At 41.4% G+C, this 21,690-nt stretch overlaps 1 protein-coding gene across 1 annotated transcript in view; it reads right to left on the bottom strand.

Moving 5' to 3' along the window:
* The window catches only part of LOC112075717 (tolloid-like protein 2), a 49,607-nt gene that overhangs the window by 27,503 nt on the left and 414 nt on the right, over positions 1-21,690 (bottom strand). The window contains 2 exon segments of the mRNA XM_070441035.1: positions 971-995; positions 1,236-1,370. Of these exon segments, the coding sequence (XP_070297136.1) occupies positions 971-995; positions 1,236-1,370 (160 nt within the window).

Genomic DNA, 21,690 nt, shown 5'->3' with positions numbered 1-21,690 from the left:
AGCCTCATCTGAGTGCCTCGTCGTCCTCACCAGGGTCTTGACCTCACTGCAGTCGGCGTTGTAACCAACTTCAGTGTGCAAATACTCACCTTCAATGGCACTGGCACGCTGGAGAAGTGTGCTCTCAACTGTACCGGCAGATAGCAGACAACATATAATAGCGTTGTGTGGATGAGCATGGTGCGGTGGGGTTATGGTATGGGTTGGCATAAGCTTCGGACAACGTACACAATTTAATTTTTTATCAATGGAAATTTGAATGCACAAGAGACAACGTGATGAGATCCTGAGGCCATTATCATGCCATTCACTCCGACATTACCCCACCGTTTCAGCATGATTGTAACGCTCGTCTGAAGAGAGGACCAAAGCGCAGTGTGTACTGTTCATGATCATTTTATTTTCAAACTGAACACTGACACAAAATAACAAAGTGGAACAAAACGAAACAGTTCTGTCTGGTGCAACAACAACAAAACAGAAAACAACTACCCACAAAACACAGGTGGGAAAAGGCTACCTAATATTGGTTCTCAATCAAGACAACGATAGACAGCTGCCTCTGATTGAGAACCACACCCGGCCAAACACACAGAAATAGAAAACATAGAAACAAAACATAGAATGCCCACCCCAACTCACACCCTGACCAAACCAAAATAGAGACATAAAAGGATCTCTAAGGTCAGGGCATGACTACTGATAATGCAAGCTACATGTCGCAAAGATCTGTACACAATTCCTGGAAGCTGAAAATGTCCCAGTTCTCCATGGCCTGCATACTCACCAGACATGTCATCCATTGAGCATGTGTGAATGTTCTGGATCAACGTGTACGACAACGGTTCCAGTCCCCACAATATCCAGCAACTTCGCACAGCCATTGAAGAGGAGTGGAACAACATTCCACAGGCCACAATCAACAGCCTGATCAACCCTATGTGAAGGAGATGTCGCCGCTGCATGAGGCAAAATGTGGTCACACCAGATATGGACTGGTTTTCTGATCCATGCCCCAACTTTTCTCTAAAGTGTGGAATCCATAGACTAGGGCCTAAGGAATTTATGTCAATTGACTGAGATCCTTATATGAAGTAACTCAGTAAATCTTAGAAATGGTTGAATATTGCATTATATTTTTGTTCAGTGTATTTGTTTGAGGAAAGAGCACAGCAAAAGGGAAAGAGGTTACTGTATAAAAGTCCTTGTGTTTTGAATGTGTTGCATTGTGGTACTTACCATGCCTGGGTCCACAGTGATGCGCCAGCTGCAGCTCATGCCGTTGTCGTAGCTACTGGGGTGATTCATGCTGGTGAACTCCCCCGACGGGCCCTTGAGTGCCTGAGGACCCCCGCATCCCGAATTGACCTCTTGTCTCACACACAACACACAACACACACACACACACAATTGATTACATGAACATTCAGTTGATGTGACAGCTGCAGGGGAACAGCTTTGGGTAATGTTGCCACCTCTTCTGGAAAAACAATGTCTACCGGCAGAGTAATTTGTTTGGATTATAACCCTTGTTATTGGGCTGTTGTGTATAACATGGAAGGGTAACACAATGTCATTATTGAACATCCTGCTGGGACAGATTGTTTGATGACATAGTGGCACTACTTACGTTAATAAGAGCATTCGAATTAAGGATTGCTCCACCAGTCCCATTAAACAAAGCAATTGGTAATTAAAGCATTAACATACAGGAATAACATACCCTCGTATAGCCAATGACAACATGGGCAGCAACTACCCTATACAACCAATACAGTACACAACTATACAACCAATACAGTACACAACTATARAACCAATACAGTACAAGTTTTTAAAAATATAATTTACACACATATACACTGAGTGTATAAAATATTAGGAACACCTTGAGTTGTACCCCTTCTTTTTGCCCTCAGAACAGCCTCAATTCTTCGGGGCATGGACTCTACAAMGTGTCGAAATRGTTCCACAGYGATGCTGACCCATGTTGACTTCAATGCTTCCCACAGTTGTGTCAAGTTGGCTGGATGTCCTTTGGGTGGTGGACCATTCTTGATACACGGGAAACTGTTGAGCATGAAAATCCCAGCAGCGTTGCAGTTCTTGACACACTCAAACCGGTGCGCCTGGCACCTACTACCATACCCCTGGCACTTAAATATTTTGTCACCCTCTGAATGGCACAAATACACAATTCATGTCTCAAATGTCGCAAGGCTTAAAAATCCCTTCTCTTCATCTACACTGATTGAAGTGGATTTAACAGGTGACATCAATAATGGATCATAGCTTTCACCTGGATTCACCTGYTCAGTCGATGTCATGGAAAGAGCAGGTGTTCCTAATGTTTTGTACACACATATATCTATCCARATGTTGACTAGTCGTGTATATTCYGTGCATTCGGAAAGTATTCAGACRCRTCAACTTTTTCCACATTTWGTTATGTTACAGCCTTATTTAAAAATGTATAAAWMTMTTATTTTTCCTCATCAATCTACACACAATTCCCCATAATGACAAAGCAAAAACAGGTTTTTWMKTTTTRTTTTAAATCACAGGATTCAGTACTTTGTAGAAGRACCTTTGTTGAAYCAGTCTGGAACCACCAAGACTCTTCCTAGAGCCTCCCGGCCAAACTGACCAATCAGGGAGAAGGGCTTTGGTCTGGGAGGTGACCGAGAACCCGATGGTCACTCAGACAGAGCTACAGAGTTCCTTGTGGAGATGGGAGAAACTTCCAGAAGGACAACCATCTCTGCAGCACTCCACCAATCAGGCCTCATGGTGGAGTGGCCAGACAGAAGCCACTCCTCAGAAAAGGCACATGACAGCCCGCTTGGAGTTTACCAAAAAGGCACCTAAAGACTCTCAGACCATGAGAAACAAGATTCTCTGGTCTGATGAAACCAAGATTGAACTCTTTGGCCTGAATACCAAGCTTCACGTCTGGAGGGAAACCTGGCACCATCCCTACAGTGAAGCATGGTTGTGGCGCATCTGCTGTGGGGATGTTTTTTAGCGGCAGGGACTGGGAGACTAGTTAGGATCGAGGGAAGGATGAACGGAGCAAAGTACAGAGAGATAGATCCTTGATGAAACCTGCTCCAGAGCGCTCAGGACCTCAGACTGGGGTGAAGATTCACCTTCCAACAGGACAACGACCCTAAGCACACAGCCAAGACAACGCAGGAGTGGTTTCAGGACAGTCTCTGAATGTCCTGAGAGCCCTGCCAGAGCCCGGACTTGAACTCATCTAAAATCTCTGGAGAGACCTGAAAATAGCTGTGCAGACACTCCCCATCCAAGCTAACAGAGCTTGCAGAGAAGAATGGGAGAAACTCCCCAAATACAGGTATGCCAAGCTTGTAGCATCATACCCAATAAGACGCGAGGCCATAATCGCTGCCAAAAGTGCTCAACAAAGTACTGAGTAAGGGTCTGAATAACTTATGTCAATGCATATTTTCAGGTGTATACATTTTACAAATTTGCAACATTTCTAAAAACCTGTTTTTGCTTTTCATTATGAGGTATTGTGTTTTGATTGATGATACATGTTTTTTAATACATTTTAGAATAAAGGCTGTAACGTAACAAAATGTGGAAAAAGTCAAGGGGTCTGAATACTTTCCCGAATGCACGTATAATGTAGACAGATGCTAGACAGTATTTGGCCTTTCAATACACCACTAGCTGCGACCATTACTTCAAGATGCAGACATTATTCCTGGGCTAAGGTTTATTGAATAAGGGATTGTAAGGACGAATAAAAGGAGAAAGGAGATAAAAGGGAGAGAGCGATAGAAAGAGAGAAAAGAGAGAGAGAGAGTGAAAGAAATAAGAGAAAGAGAGTGAGAGTATTTGCATTTACTAGACCAGTGTACTGTGTGAGTGCTGTCTCTGGAGTCAGCCGTGTCTCCTAAGCAGTCTCACTCATAGAAATGGATGACAGCCATTATCTTAGGGCGATATGACTGATTTGCTAACCGAGCCAAGGTAGCGTGGACAGTGTTAATAACACATAGATTTTTATATGATTTAAATGCATTTTTAGGGGGTGGGGAAGCTGTATTTTTGGAACCAGCACAGAACTGTAAAAAGCACCAAGATATGTTGCAGATAGGTGGATTATTATATGATAAATAGATCATCATGACACCTTGTAGAAGCCAAAACAACACGCATGTTATATCACATTTTAACTCAGATGATTTGAGGGTTGTTTCTAACTTATAGATGAAATAGAATGACTCATGAAAAAAAAGCAGATGTGAGCAAATTGAGGACGTATTGTCATGCTTTCTATGGTGACAGAGTGACACTATATGCAAAATACGTCCAGCAATCATACAGTGCTTGGAACCGCGTCAGTGCATCAGTAGCCAGTGGTGAGACCAATGAGATGCCAATGTCCAAGGGGACCAATTAGACTTTCAGATATCCCTAACGGTTCGCAGGAGGTTTGTCTATAGACGTTCCCTCAACGTTAGAGGAACCTTTGCCTTRTTMTTGTCGTTCTGTTACTCCACAGCTGGGTCTCAGCTCGGACTGTCTGTCTGCCACACTGTGAGGCCAGTGGCAGGGGACGTCACTGTGACTCACATCACAGAGGTACCACAAAGACACAGAACCCCCTTAGAATATAACTGTCTAGCCCTGTGCCCAGAATGGATGCACATTCAATGCCAGAAGTATTCAATGCCATTATTACTGTAGCAATGAATGCCGTTGGTTTGTTATTACGGTATACAATGACTCAGATCATTCTTCTATACTTATTATTTATTGCTGATATGAAAGTGTGGCTTATTTTAATCATAAATAATAAAACATCTGTCAGAGACAGAGATACATTAAGAGCACAATGTACAGTGATTGAAATTTAAAACAAAATAGACAACAAAACATDACTTTTCATCTTCTTGTCAGCAAACTCACCACCGACCGACAGCCATTACCCACCCACTCCCCAGACGCTTAACTAAGCCTGGTATTATGGTAAATGTATAATGGTCCATAATTCACWAGGGTCCATAAATCACTGTTTCATAGTCCTGCTGAGAGGCGTTGAACTTTCTGGTGTGAGTAGAGCTATAAACCTTCATTTGATTGAAGTGTTTCAAGTTTTGTACTCACACACCTCCTTGACAGTGATGAAGTTTAGAGGGATAGTACAACTCCTAAGTATTTACAGTATATACTAGCGACTAAATCCATCTGGCCTACAGTGTTTAAAAGTATATAGCAGACTCACAAGGTAGCCTAGCCGTTAAGAGAATTGGGTCAGAACCGAAGGTTCTGTTCCAATCCTGAGCCAAAAGGGAAAAATCTGCAGTCTGCCCTTGTAAGACAGTTAACCTCCAACAAAACTTCACCGGGCCACGATACGTGTATTATCGATTAAGGCAGCTCCCGTCCTCTTATTCAGAGGGTTTGGGTTAAATGCGGAAGACACATTTTGGTTTTAATGTATTTTAGTTGTGCAACTAACTAGGATCCCCCTTTCCCTTCCTCCATTTAAACATACAGGTAGTACACTACATCACCTTCATCAGTGGAGACGCTGTTCTTGTCAGTGAAGTAGAGTGACACAGACAATGCAGGCCCAGTCAGAGCACAAACGTAGTATCAGGCTCTTCCCAGGGTTCTCAGCTAAACGCTTGGGGGCCGATATACACGACCACTCCGCCTGACATCCACTAACCATCACTGAAGAGAAATTCTCTCCCCTCCGGTAGACTATAGCACCACCGGGTCGGCATTCTGACCACCACACCACCACACCCTTGAATTCCTAGTCAGCGTGACCAAAAGGCTACCGAGACACGTTTCCTGTATTTGTTATGATACACCCAACCGCTCCCTTCGTTAATCATCCATAATGCATGTCAATTCAGATCTGGTATAGATAATACAAAGGGGTTGGAAAATGTATTTCTTTTTTTGTACATCTTTGAACATTGCAAGAGACCATATAGGCATAATGTATTATTCCCAGCCAGCGCAATTAGATTTGGCACTACATAGCAGCAGTGTATGTGCAAAGTTTTAGACGCCATAACATCCATGAATTTAGTCAAAGACTGCCAACATGTTGCCTATACATAGAAAGGTGTTCTAATGTTTTGAACACTGTAAAATTGTGCTTATGTTAGCAAATGTTGTAAATAGAAAAGTTAAAGTCAACACAGTTTGTATAACCGTTTACAACTGCAAGCAGACCAAACGTGCTGGGTGTCAGGCTTCTGTCCAACCCAGCTAACACAACTGATTCAACTTGTCCAAACCTAATTAGTTGAATCACATTGCTATTGCCTGGCTGGAATAGAGTCCTCTCTCACTAAATAGATCCAGAGATCAGTGGAGCCGAGGTTGGACACTGGTATTGACTATGTTTGTTCACTTGTACCACTATTATTATATAAATAGTGTTACTTTATTTTTCCAGGGAAGACATTAAATCTGTTATGGCTAAGGTGCCTGCTAGCGGGGACACCTGGACAACATCCGGTGAAATTGCAGAGCGCGATATTCAATTACAGAAATAATAATATTTAAACATTCAAATGAAAATACAAGTGTTAATAATCAAAAATAAAGCTAACTCTTGTTAATCGCAGCCGATGTGTCCGATTTTCAAAAGGCTTTAACGGCGAAAGCACACCATGCGATTATCTGAAGACAGCGCCCCGCATACAATGCCATGAAAACCATTTTTCAAACCAAGGCAGGTGCGACACGAAAGTCAGTAAATAGCGAATATAATAAATGCCTTACTTTGAAAGATCTTCTTCTGTTGGCATCCACAAAATGTCCAAGTTACATCACAAATGGTCCTTTTGTTCGATAAAGTCCTTCTTTATATCCATAAAAACTAGTTTAGCTTGCGCGCTTCATTCAATTAATCCACCGGCTTCCCTCTTCAAAACCCTGCATACAAACCTTATCCAAAAAGTCAAACAATGTTAATAATCAAACTCAGGTACCCTAATACGTAAAATACGATCAAATTTAAGACGGAGAATAGTATGCTCCATTACCGGAGATAAATAACAAGACCGCGCTTATCATTCCACGTGCATGGAACCACTACAGCCAAAAATGGGAGCCACTTTAGAAGAATACAAAACTTCTAGCTCATTTTTCCAAAAACCACCCTGAAACTACTTCTACGACTGTTGACCCTAGAACTGCCAATCTGTGAGCCATTGGATAACAGTGGTAGCTGAAAACATTTTGTTTTTTGTGGATGATTGTCCTCTGCGAGCTTTCGCTGCATAAGTCAGTTCCTGTTATCTCACAGGCATTATTTAAACAGTTTCTAGAAACTGTAGAGTGTTTTCCATCCAAATCTACCAATTAATAATGCATATCCTAGCTTCTGGGCCTGAGTAACAGGCAATTTTTACTTGGGCACACTTTTCATTCCGGACGTGAAAATACTGCCCTAGCCCAAAGAGGGACCTAGGTCTCTTTGTCCTGCCCAATACAGATCAAATATACATATGTGGTATACACATTAAAATTAAAAACACAGTCATCGGGAAGCACAAGTAAAACATCACAAATCACCTCAGAAGGGGTACATTCTTCACAATTAAATCCCATCAAATAATTCTAAACTGCCTGAACGGCATCAGAACATTAAGTTGAACTGTATTTAGAATTTTGTTCAAGCAAAGTTCTGCTTTAGTAATACAAGCCTACTTGTTTACTAGAGTCTAACCTTACACTAATATGTAAACTTACTTGTACACTTTGAAATGTATGAAATCAGTTTGATTCTTTGAAGTTAAGTTTTAATTGATTAATTTTAAAACTATTATTCAGATGACTAGTGTTAAATGTTGATTTAATCAAGATCACAATCCTGTTAACAAAGAGGGGAACGGAACTTGTCTCTGATTATGGATCCTGTGTTTCTGAGTTGTTTTCTCAAATGAACATTACTTTTTGTCAGTTGTAATCCCTCCAAATTGTTTGACTGATTGTCACTCTTTCTCAGGATATCAGTCTGTAAGCCATTTTGCAGCTGAAGCCAGCAGCGTTGAATGCTAGCGAGCTCCAAACTAGGTCGTGTGTAGAGCCTACCCACCCTCCACAAGCACTGCCAGGGATAATGGCTTCCACAGTAGAGCCAGCCCAGGTTAGCCTAGAATCTTCCCGTAGCCTCAGGTTTTCTCGTCCAAAAAATGTTAATTAATAGCAACTGGTTCATGGAAGAGAGTGCTGCGAATACTCGTTACTGCAGCTGCTATTATGGTGTTCTTGGTAGCCTCATTGGTTAATCGTAGCTGTTAAATAGAACTGTAAACATATTGGAAACCGTGTTTATGGTATGCTGGCATTACTCTTAAATGTATTACATAGGTCAAATTTGTTCACAATAAAGTCTAATTGTGAACATATTAAGATGTGTTGCTTAAACTCATGAAGGCGGAGCGCATGATTTTCCATGTTGGAAGCGGGCCTGTATAGGCTATTTGTTTGGCAAGAACCACTGTGCATGGCTGCATCTCAACTGTAGTAGGCTGTAGGGCTATGTTTTTGGTTATTTGGATTCTCCAATTCCTCTTTTGGTTTACTGTAATGTAACAACCTATAATTATGATTGTGTCATTTTCTTTATCATCTGATATGTTGGTTGTACAACTGTTCTGTTTCACATTGCATCGCATTTCGCACTTGTGTTGGTATTCAAGCAAACTGCCTATTTCTGATATTTTTGTTAGCATAATTGAATAACCTAGGCCTACTACTTTCCAGCATTTAGTTTGCATTAATTCTTGGTAAACAGCTGTGGTGTACGACTGCCTTTCACATACAGTTGAAAGTCGAATTTACATACACTTAGGTTGTAGTCATTTAAACTTTTTTTCAACCACTCACAAACTTCTTGTTAACAAACTATAAGTTCTTGGCAAGTTGTTGACATCTACTTTGTGCATAACACAAGTAAGTTTTCAACAAATTGTGTACAGACAGATTATTTCACTTATACATTCACTGTATACAATTCCAAGTGGGTCAAAGTTACATACACAAGTTGCTTGTGCTTTAAACAGCTTGCAAATTCCCAGAAAATTGATGTCATGGCTTTAGAAGCTTCTGATAGGCTAATTGACATATTTGAGTCAATTGGATTTGTACTGGGGATGTATTTCAAGGCCTACCTTCAAAATCAGTGCTTCTTGTGCTTGACATCATGGGAAAAATCTAAATAAATCAGCCAAAATTGTAGACGTCCACAAAGTATGGCTTCATCCTTGGGAGCAATTTCCAACGCCTGCAAGATACCCACGTTCATCTGTACAAACATTGGTGCGCAAAGTATCAACACCGATGGGACCACGCAGTCGTCATAAGCCGCTCAAGGAAGGAGATGCGTTTCTTGTCTCCTAGAGAATGTTATCGTCCTTTGGGTGGCGAATAAGTGGAAATCAATCCCAAGAACAACAGCAAAGGACCTTGTGAAGATGCTGGAAGGAACAGGTACAGAAGTTCTTTAACCACAGTAAACACGAGCCCTTATCGACATAACCTGAATAGGCCGCTCAGCAAGGAAGAAGCCACTGCTCCAACACGCCATAATAGCCAGACTATTGACGGTTTGCAACTGCACATGGGGACAAAGATTGTACTTTTGGAAGATTGTCCCTCCTGGTCAATTGAACAAAAAATAGAACTGTTTGGCCATAATGACCATCGTTATGTTTGGAGACAAAGGGGGAGGCTTGCAAGCCGCAAGAACACATCCCAACTGTGAAGGACGGGGGTGGCAGCATCATGTTGTGGGGTGCTTTGCTGCAGGAGGGACCTGTGCACTTCACAATAATGATGGCATAATAAGGCAGGAAAAATATGTGATATATTGAAGCAACATCTCAAGATATAGTCAGGAAGTTAAGCTTGGTCCGCAAATAGGTCTCCCATAGATCAATGAACTTCAAGCATACTTCCAAAGTTGTAGCAAATGTCTTAAGGACAAAAAGTCAAGGTATTTGGGTGGCCATCACAAGCCCCCTGACCTCAATTCAAGAGAATTTTGTGGCAGAAACTGAAAAAGCGTGTGCGAACAAGGAGGTCTATCAAAATCTGACTCAGTTACACAGCTCTGTCAGGAGGAATGGGCCAAAGTTCACGACCCAAATTCTGTGGGAAGCTTGTGGAAAGCTTCCCGAAACGTTTGACCCAAGTTAAACAATTTAAAGCAATGCTACCAAATACTAATTTGAGCGTAGTGAAAACTTCTGACCCATGGAAATGTGATGTAAGAAATAACGCTGAATAAAGTCATCTCTCTATACTGATTATTCTGACATTTCAATTTCGTTAAAACAAAGTGTGATCCTAACTGACCTAAGGCAGGGAATTTTTACGAGGATTATGTCAGGACTTGTGAAAAACTTGGAGTTTTAAGAATGTAATTTGGCGTAAGGTGTATGTAACTTATGACTTCACACTGTAAGGCTGTTTTGTATAGGTGAATTGGCTCTATCTTTCTTGTGACGTCTATATTGTCATACACAAAAAACATCCTAGCTGTATGGCGCTGCATCATTGTGCTGATACAGGCGCAGCAGAGATGGGCTCCAGATCTCGGCATTTGAACTTAATTTGCTTGACTGACAATGAAATTGTTAAGTGCAAATCCAGCCCTTGTATTCTAAGATAGTTAAATGTTTAAGCAGGAGATTATGGGATCCTTCAACTTCAAAAAACATACACACAACTACTACTACCAAGTTCAATTCCAGATATTTTCTTGCAGGGTGAATAATGAAGTGATACGTGATTAATAAAGACAATTAACATGTGTCTGTGCTAAATGTGTTTAAAAACTTGTAAAGAAGAAGACTAGTTAGGCTATAAGAAAATACATTTTTATTCCAATGAGGCAGAAAAGCAGAGAATAGTTTTCATTTTCACCCAATACAACAATATAGCTAATTTTTTAAAGAGCAATAATGCAAAATTCCGCTTTTCAAGCCATTTCAATGTTGCTAAAATTCAAATCATAGTTTGCCTAATTTCAGTCAGTTCATGTGACAAAACAAGGCAAGAAAAGCTTTAGGGGAAATTATTCAGACGCCTTCCCTTTTTCCACATTTTGTGTACGTTACACTTATTCTAAAATGTATTTAAATATTTTTCCTCATCAATCTACAAACAATGCCCCGTGATGACAAGCGAAAATTGGTTAAGACAATTTTGCAAAATAATGAAATGAAAAACAAATTACTTTAATTTAGGTATTCTGACCCTTTGCTATGAGACGTCGAAGATTGGTAAGCTCATTCCTTGCCATGTTTCAACAACTTGATTGAGTCCACCTGTGGTAAATTTATTGATTGGAGATGAATCGGGAAAGGCACACACCCTGTCTATTTAAGGTCCCACATTGACAGTGGATGTAGAGCCACAAAACAAGCCATGAAAGTCGAAGGAAGTGTCCTTGACCTCCAAGACAGGATTGTGGTCCGAGGCACAGATCCTGGGGAACAAGAATTACTCGCAATACATTTCTAAACCAGCAATTAAAGGTCCCAAGACAGTGGGCTCCATTCTAAAATAGAGAGAAGTTTGGAAACCAAAGCCATGACTTCTTCCTAGAGCTGGCCGCCCGGGCCAAACTGAGCAATCCGGGAGAAGAAGGTCTTGCTCAGGAGGTGACCAAGAACACAATGGTCAACTCTGACAGAGCTCCCAAGAGTTTACATCTGTGGAGATGGGAGAACCTTCCAGAAGGACAACGCATCTCTGCAGCACTCCCACCGACCGGGCCTTTATGGTAGAGTGGCCAGCCGGAAGCCACTCCTCAGTAAAATGCACATGACAGATCGCTTTGGAGTATTGCCAAAAGGCAACCCTAAGGTTCGTCTGGTCTGCTAAACACCAGATTGAAGCTCTTTGGCCCACTTTAATAATGAAAAATGTATGTAATACATGTATCACTAGCCCTTTAACAATGCGCCACTTTAGTATAATGTTTCACAACCTACATTACTCATCTATATGTAATCAATACTGTCTCTATCTATAATAACTGCATCTTGGCCTAATGCCGTTCAGCCATCGCTCTTTCATATATTTTTTGTAACATATTGTTAATTCATTCTTTAAACTTGTGGTGTATAAGTAGTTGTTGGGAATTGTTGGTTAGATTGAACTTGTTAGAAATTACTGCATGGTCGTGAACTAGAAGCACAAGCATTTCGCTACACTCACATGAACATCTGCTAGCCATGTGTATGTGCAAATAAAATTTGATTTGAATGCAAGTGTCACGTCTGGAGGAAACCTGGCACGCATCCTACGGTGAATGCATAAGTGGTGGCAGCATCATGCTGTGGGGAATGTTTTTTCCAGCTGCAGGCCTGGGAGACTAGTCAGGGTTGGTGAAACATGTACTGTACGGAGCAAAAGTACAGAGAGATCCTTGATGAAACTGCTCCACAGCGCTTAGGACCTCATGAACTCGGGGCGAAAACGGTTCACTTCCCATAGGACAGACCTAAGCAAAGCAGCCAGACGACGCAGGAGTGGCTTCAGAACAAGTCTCTGAATGTCTTCTGAGGGGCTCAACCAGAGCCGCAGACTTGAACTGATCGAAACATATCTGGAGAGACCTGAAAATAGCTGTGCAGCAAACTCCCACATTCAACCTGACAGAGCCTTGAGAGGATCTGCAAGAGAAGAATGGGAGAAACTCCCCAAATACATTCTTGCCAAGCTTGTTTTAGCGTCCATACCCCAAGAAGACTCGAGGCCTGTACTGCTTGCCAAAGGTGCTTCAACGAAGTACTGAGTAAAGGTGCTGGAATACTTATGTATAAATGTGATATTTCAGGGTTTCCTTTTTTAAAATTGCTCAAAATTTTATAAAACCTGTTTTTGCTTTTTCGTTATGGGTAATTGTGTGTTTGATGTGATGAGGGGGGAAAAAAGCAATTTAATACATGTTTGGAATAAGGCTGTAACGTAACAAAATGTGGAAAAGTCAAGGGTCTGAATACTTCCGATTGCACTGTATCGTGTAGAGAATCAATTGTACCATTTAAACCGCGTGTGATATATATTTTTCAAATAATCAACAACGGAGCATAGAAATTAGCGCACATAGAAACTAGATCTATAACTCACATTCCTATGTGAATTTGCTTTTAAGGTACAGTATGTTTACATATTCATAAACAATAGTTTTTTACATGATCCAAATGGGCAATTTTTTAATATATTCAACTGTAATAATTTATTTTATCAGCAGTTATACGCTAAACCTCTTCATATTGGGTTTAAGGGGGCCACTTCTTGTCATGACAAAAGGTGAAGCGTGCTCTCTACTCGAATGGCACAACAGAAGGGGTAGAAGTAAAGACTGAATCCAGTCAATATGGGTGTTTGAATAGGTCCAGCTGGTGAACCTTACAGTAACATAAACAAATGAAAAGGACACCTGATGTTAGATACCACTTCTTCAGTCACCCTATACATGAGCTGTCTTGTTTGTTTGAATTTAATTCATTCAGGTGTTTTTCGTGTGAAATATTAAAATCTTATTGTTGGGTCTGGACAACCAATAGTCAACACAGCAGGTGTCCTATTCCCATTGAGGCTTTGTCCTATGCTGTAATGTCCATCACATTTCCCATCCTCCTTATGAAAAAGTTCTCAACAAAATTGTCCTTGGGTCGCAGTGAACAGAGTTGTTTTTCCTTTACATAGTGGTCCTTCTGTAGGCTAGACGGACATCATATTCGTGGATGGTGTGTCTCTGCTTTTCTCTGTAGGCCTAGATTAGATGTTGCATTCAATACATTTTTTTGATCTGTTTGTCAGTGTCAGAGAGTAGACCTAAGTGCTACCGCCTTGATTTGTCATATTGAAAATATTCTGCTGAAATGTCTCCGAGTCTATAAAGTGTAGTAGAATTGCCCGTTAAATGTTTTTTAGTGGGCACTGAGGCGGAATAGTTGATTGTTCAGCTGAGGGCAAGAAGGTTAAGTCACCCTAGCAGCGCTAAGGCATAGGGAGAGCTAATCTCAGAGGCTCTTTAACTTTGGAACAACTCCAGAACTCGGACAGGATCAGGGAGAATCTCAAGGGAAAGTTAGCTATCAATAGGTAGTACCTCAAGGGGAAAGGGAGACATGAGGAGGAGAGAAGGAAATAAAAGAGAGAGACATTAACCTTTTTTTGGAAGAGACCTGAGCTCTCCGGCCGTCATAAAGCTCGATAATCCCGGCATGAAGGATTCCCGCCAGGAGCGAAGGATCTCCAGATGTTCTCTCTGTGAACTGCCATGGTCCGCATTGCATTCTGGGATGGAAACAACACAATGAACAGAATGTTGATGCTGCCAGAAAAAAAGGCAGTTGTGCCCCCAAGAAAAATAATCTAATAAGAAATGAATAACACAATATCGTCAGAGTTTTCCGCATGTATTTCAATCTGTTCCAGCCACAATTTAAATTCAATTTCATTGACATATCCTGTACAGAACGAGTAAAGTTGAATCCAGACCACTAATAACGTGGAAGATCTGCCTGCTTTAGTGTCTCTATGGTATGAGGTGCAGCTTGTAAGACCCTGTAGCAAGACCCTGTCATTGACAATTTTCAAATTGTAGTTCACTAATGGAATTTTGTACAACAGTTCTGGGTAGAAAAAGTGAACAAAAAAGTACTTGTATATTAGCAAAAAACGACCATTTGCTTCAAAGGGGATGTAACATCGCATGGGCATATTTAAGAAATGTTTTAAATGTATGGTTATTGTTAGATTCATTGCTAATGAACTTGGCGCTTGGTATACCGTCACCGAATGTTCGTTAAAAATGTATGCTTGCGAGAAGGCATTTTGAAAAGTTAACTTTTTAAATGCTGAACTGTATCTACCACAATAAACCAATTGATCAGATGGGAGGGCATACCAGTACGTCCCCTGAAATGCCTTTGTCGTTGCTTGTCTTGTCTGCACACAGCCAGATGTGCTTTAGTAGTTTAGTACGATTTCTCTGGTGGGGGAAAAACTGAAAGGCCTCTGTCATGGAAAAAAGAAAGACTCATAATGGGTTTAAAAGTGTAATTGGCTGTAATTGTTTTATTAACCACCAGTGTTTCTCCTAACATTAACATACAGGGTTCTTTCCTTTAAAAGTTGAGTCGTACTGCAGCAGCAGCTTGCGCGCTGCGGCAAGAATTCTAGTGGCATGTTATTTCTGTAAGTGTCAATCATTGTTGTCATTAAATGGCTAGTGACCACCAGAGGGCAATCTTTGAAGAAGCAGTGAACTGTTTTTTATATTGTGTACTAGAGATAAACCATTTTTTTTTGTAAGGACATAGCATACAGGATTTATTTTAAGAAATTTAGCTTAAATTAATTTTGATTAATATAATGGTGTTTTCTGATTCCAAAAAATGAAAAATTATACATCTGAACAGATAGTGGCCTGATTCAGTTTAACACTAAAACAGGATTAGATGGAGGCAGAATGTTATTAGGAAGAGCGATGGATGTATAGCTGAGGGAAAGGTCGGAAGTATTGGGCAATACAGTAACTTTTATTTTAAGCGAGAAGAAAAATAGGAGAAATAAACGTTTTTAACTTGGGGGGGTGGGGTTGGGATGCAGTGACTGGCTTTCAAGTTGCACTGGAACATGGTGACCGTCGGGCCGTAGGCTACTACGGTGCTGCGAGTGAAGAGCAAAATAATAAAACAAATCTAACAGACGAAAGCGGTGCTGAAATAGTTGACCCACACTTTGGGTTTCCAGTAAAGCAACCATTTGTTGCCTTCATTAGCCGACTTCATTCTGAAAAAAAAGTCCAGCACAGAGAAAGAAAGGAGGCTTAAATAATTCACAATAAAGTGATTGAAATCACAAATGCAATTGACTGTTTTTAATATGGCAACAATCCAAACACATAGCAATCTACGCGTAATAAAAATTATTTAAAAATGCATATGTTTATTGAGGCTACTATGGGCAGTCTGACAAGTAAACATGCCTGTCAGTACATAGTAAAGCATGCGCAAAGCCACACAAAAACGCAGCAACAAATCACACACTCTGCAAGAGAATACATTATGGTAATCACGCTACGTTCAAAAGTTTGGGGTAAAACTTGAAATGTCCTTGTTTTGAAGAAAAGCAACCATTTTTGGTCCTGTTAAAATAAACATCAAATTGATCAGTAAATACAAGTGTAAGAACATTGTTAAGTTGTAAATGACCTATGCAGCTGGGAACGTCTGATTTTTTATGGAATATCTAGATAGGCGTACCAGAGGCCATTATCAGCAACCATCACTCATGTGTTTCAAAGGCAGGTTGTGTTAGCTAATTCAAGTTTATCATTTTAAAAGGCTAATTGATCCTTACCGAAACCGTTTCACAAGTTTGTTGACATAGGCTGAAAACTGTTTGTTCGATTAAAGAAGCAATTAAACTGGCCTTCTTAACTAGGTTTGAGTATCTGTGCATCAAATTAAAATCACATTTTATTAGGCACATGGGCTTGAAATACAACAGGTCAAACCTTACGTGACATGCTTCTTACGAGCCCCCACCAAACAACGCAGTATCAAAAAGATATGGACAGAGGAATAAGGAGATTAAAGTAACAAGATTAAACTAAGAGCAGAGTAAAACAACATAGCGAGACTATAATACAGGTTGGTACGATACACGAGTCAATGTGCGGGTGCACGTTAGTTTAGGTAGTATGTACAGTAGGTAGAGTTTTGGAGTGACTAATGCCATTATGTTGACACAACAGAGACTATTAGCAGTGGTGTAAGAGGGGGGGGGGGGGGCAATGCAAAATAGTCTGGGCAGCCATTTGATTAGATGTTCAGCGAAGTCTTATGCTTGGGAAGAAGCTGTTTAGAAGCCTCTTGGACCTGACTTGGTGGTCGGTACCCGCTGCCATGGCGTTTAGGAGGAGAGACAGTTATGACTACGGTGGCTTGGAGTCCTTTGACAATTTTCTAGGGCCTTTCCCTCTGCACAGCCTGGTAAGCAAGGTCCTGATGGCAAGAAGCTTGGCCGTGATGTATTGGGCCTTTACGCACTACCACCCTGTAAGTGCTTTGCGGCGGAGGCGAGCAATTGCCATACCAGGCAGTGAGCAAACCAAGGATGCCTCTTCGATGGTGCAGCTGTAGAGCCTTTTGAGGATCCTGAGGACTCATGCCAAAATCCTTTCTAGTCTCCTAGGGGGAAAAGGTTTTGTCGTGCCCTCTTTACGCCTGTCCTTGTGTGCTTGGACCATTTTTAGTTTGTTGGTGATGTGGACTCCGAGGAACATGAGCTCTCAACTGCTCCATACAGCCCCGTCGATGAGAAGTGGGGCGTGCTTGGTCCTCTTTTTTCCCTGTAGTCCACAATATCTCCTTTGTCTTGATGAGGTTGAGGGACGAGTTGTTGTCCTGGCACCACATGGTTTCTGAACCTCCTCCTATAGGCTGTCTCGTCATTGTCGGTTGATCAGGCCTAGCGCTGTTGTTCATCGGAAAGTTGAATATGATGGTGGTTCGGAGTCCGTGCCTGGCCGTGGCGCTCATGAGTGAACAGGGGAAGTTTTACAGGAGGGGACTGGAGAACCGCACCCTGAGGGGCCTGTTTTGAGGATCAACGTGGCATATTGTTTGTTTTACCTACCCTTACCACTGGGGGCGGCCCGTCAGTGAAGTCCAGGATTATTGCGAGGGAGGTGTTTAGTCCGCAGGGTCCTTAGCTTATTGATCGAGCTTGAGGGCACTATGGTGTTGAACGCTTGAGACTGTAAGTCCAGTGAATAGCATTCTCACATAGGTGTTCGCTTTTGCTCCAGTGTGAAGGGCAAGGGAGTGCAGTGTGGAGTGCAATAGAGTTGGCCTCATCTGGTGGATTGTTGGGGCTGTATGCAAAGTTGTAGGTGGGTCTGTAGGGTTTTCTGGGATAAATGGTGTTGAATGTCGAGCCATGACCACCTTTCAAAAAGCACTTGATGGCTTACAGACGTGAGTGCTACGGGTCGGTCGTCATTTAAGCAGGTTACCTTAGTGGTTCTTGGGCACAGGCACTATGGTGGTCGTGCTAAAACATGTTCTGGGTAATTACAGAACTCGGTCAGGGAGAAGGTTGAAATGTCAGTAAGACAGCTTGCAAGTTGGTCAGCGCATGCTCACAGTACATGTCCTGGTAATCCAATCTGACCCTGAGCCCTTGTGAATGTTTGCCTTGTTTAACTTCTCTGGGATATGTGGGAGGAGCGTCCCACCTAACCAATCGCCAGAGAAATTGGCAGGGCGCCAAATCAAACAACAGAAATTCATAATTAAAATTCCTCAAAATACAAGTATTATGGCAAACAATTTTAAAGATAAACTTCTCGTTAATGCCAGCCAAAGTGTCTGATTCAAAAAGGATTTACGGCGAAAGCAACACCTTTGCGATTATGTTAGTCGTAAACATAGCCAAGAAAAACACAGCCATTTTTCCAAGCCAAAGAGAGGAGTAACAAAAAGGCCGAAATAGAGTTAAAATGATCACTACCTTTTGATGATCATTCACAGATGACACTCATAGGACTTGATGTTACACCATCATGTATGTTTTGTTCGGTAAAAGTTTCATAATTTATCCAGAAAATTGAGTTAAAAGGTGGGACGCTACTCTTCACTTGGTCAAAAGCCAGAGAAAATGCAAGCGCCTCCAAATTCAAATAAAAGTACATAAAAATTTAACTTCATTAAATCACACATGAAATAATACCAAATTAAAGCTGCACTGGTTGTGAAATCCAGCGAACATGTCAAGATATTGAAAAGCTTTTCGGAAAGAGCAAACAATGCTATTATCTGAGTTAGCACCATTGTATAACAAGAGAGATGAAGCATATTTCAACCCACTGCAGGCGCGACACAAAACGCAAAATAAAATAAAATTCAAATTGCCTTACCTTTGACGGAGCTTCTCTGTTGTTGGCACTCCAGATATGTCCATAAACATCAATAAAATGGTCCTTTGTCGGTTTAATATCGTCGATATATATCCCAAATGTCCATTTATTTTGGCGGTTTGATCCAGAAAACACGGTTCCACTCTTGAACATGACAACCAAATATCTCAATAAGTCACTCTGTAACACTTTGCCAAAACATTTCAAACTACTTTTTGTATACAACTTTGGTATTTTTTTTACTGTAAATAATCGATAAAATTGAAGATGGGATGATCTGTGTTCAATCCAGGTTAAAACAATCTGTAGCATGCTTTCTGTCACGCGGCTCTCTATCTCCAGGAACACTTCATCAAGTGACCCTAGATTCAAAATGGCAGTATTCTTCATTACACAAGGAAAAACCCTCAACTATTTCTAGAGATGTTGACAGTCAGTGGAAAGCGGTAGGTAACTGCAGAAGGTCAATTAGAATTGTATTCCAATGAAAATCCATTGAAAAGAGAGTGACATAAAAAAAAAAAAAGATCTGAATGGTATGTTCCCTCGCGGTTTCGCTGCTAAATAATGTTTGTTATACTCACTTGACATGATATCACGTTTTAAGAAAACTTCCCAGAGTGTTTTCTACAATTTGAATTTCTTTGCATATCTTATCTTCTGGGGATGTGTGTGGCAGTTTGAATTTTGGGTTATGCCTTTTCATCAAAGTGAAATGCTGCCCCCTATCAGAGAAGTTAAAAGTAAACTCACTCAAGCTGCGGGGAGCGTGGATCCAGCAGTCTTCCGACAGCTGGTGCTCTCATGCATGTTTCAGGTGTTTAATTCCTTCGAAGCCGCATGGAAGTAGTTTAGCTCGTCTGGTATGTCGTGTCACTGGCAAGATCTACGGCTGTGCTTCCCTTTGTAGTCTGTTCTTGCAAAGCCTGCCACATCCAATGAGCAATCAAGCCAGTGTAGCACGATTCGATCTTAGTCTGTATTGAACGCTTGCCTGTTTGATGGTTCGTCGGAGGGCATGCGGGATTGACTTTATAAGCTTCCGGGTTAGAGTCCCCGCTCCTTGAATCGGCAGCTCTAGCCTTTAGCTCAGTGTGGATGCTGCCTCTAATCCATGGCTTCTGTTGGGGTATGTACGTAGGTCCCACTGTGGGAACGATGTCATCAATGCACTTATTGTCATCAATGCCTTAGCCAATGACTGATGTGGTGTACCTCTTCAATGCCTCGGAAGAAACTCCGCAGAACATATGTTCAGTCTGTGCTAGCAAAACAGTCCTGTAGCTTTAGCTCTGCTGTGTCATCTGAACACTTTTTTTATTGATCTTAGTACTGGTGCTTCCTGCTTTAATTTTTGCTGTAAGCAGAATCAGGAGGATAAGAATTATGGTCACATATTGCCAAATGGGAAGGGTGAGGAGAGCTTGTATGCGCTCTGTATGTGGGAAGTATAGGTGGTCCAGAGTTTTTTTTACATGCTGATAGACATTTTGTAACGGATTTAAGTTTTCCTGCACTTAAAGTCCTACTAGGACGCGCTGCCCTCTGGGTGAGCGTTCCTGTTTGCTTATGGTGGAAATGCAGCTCATTGAGTGCTAAGTCTTAGTGCCAGCCTAAGTCTGTGGTGGTATGTTAGACTGTACGGAAAATACAAGATTGAAATCTCTCTAGGTAGAATAATGTGGTCTACAGCTTATCATGAGGTACTCTACCTCAGGCGAGCCAAACCCTCGGAGTACTTCCTTATGATATCGGCACAGCTGTTCATTTACAAAAATACTTTGTCCGCACCGCCTTTGTCTTACCAACGCTGCTGTTCTAAGTCCTGTGAAACCCGGTATAACCCACACACACCAAAACCCCACACCAACAACAGTCTGTATGTTGATATGTGTCATTACAGTCCACACTTCCGTGAACCATAGATATTAACAGTTTTGAATGTCCCGTGGTAGTTTTAATCTTCCTCGTAGTCATCTAATTTATTTTCCGCATTAGAAAATGCACGTGCTAGCAAAATGGAAGGCATGGGTTTATTTCATCGCCTACGAATTCTCGAGGCCGCCGCTCTAAGCCCTTTTCTCAGCCTTCTCTTTCACACAATGACGGGGATCTGGATCTTTCCTAGGGAAAGCAGTGTGGTTCTTCGTCGGGCTCACGGACTATGAAAGGAAGGATTCTGTCCAGTCCCGTGGTGAATAATCACAGTCTGATGTCTTAAAAGATATCTTTAGGTCATAAGAGACGGTAGGCAGCCCACTTGTACAAAATAAGGTTAAAAACACACAAAAGAAACAAAGAAACAAAAAAGTAAAAGTAGCCTTCCTTCTCCGGCGCCATCCGTTAACCATGCTTGTTTCTCAGACAGCGTGAAGCGGTCGTGAGTAGTTGACATCAGACGCTGGTAGCTATGCTTCAATCCAAATTATAACAACTGGATGACTTTGGGTGTTCCCAGTAAGCATTCTAAAGAATCCAGCACAGGAGAGAAAGGATTGGAAATTAATTGGTCACGGACATGCTATTTGCCTGTGTTATGCGAACGCACCCGGAAAATGAGACAGGTACAGTAGCTACATACTGTAAGTAGGCCTCATGTAGCCGCTTTATTCTTAAAATAACTCGTACGCACAGAGAAAGAGAAGGAATCTAAATAATTAAACCATAAAGTGATTGAATTCACAAATCATTGCTGTTTTTTTTATTGGCATCAAACCAAAACACAGCATCTA

The sequence above is a fragment of the Salvelinus sp. IW2-2015 genome, unplaced genomic scaffold (genome assembly GCF_002910315.2).
Source record: "Salvelinus sp. IW2-2015 unplaced genomic scaffold, ASM291031v2 Un_scaffold3354, whole genome shotgun sequence".
NCBI lineage: Eukaryota > Metazoa > Chordata > Actinopteri > Salmoniformes > Salmonidae > Salvelinus > Salvelinus sp. IW2-2015.
Note: the sequence above shows the minus strand (reverse complement) of the source record. Positions and strands in the feature narration are given on the sequence as shown.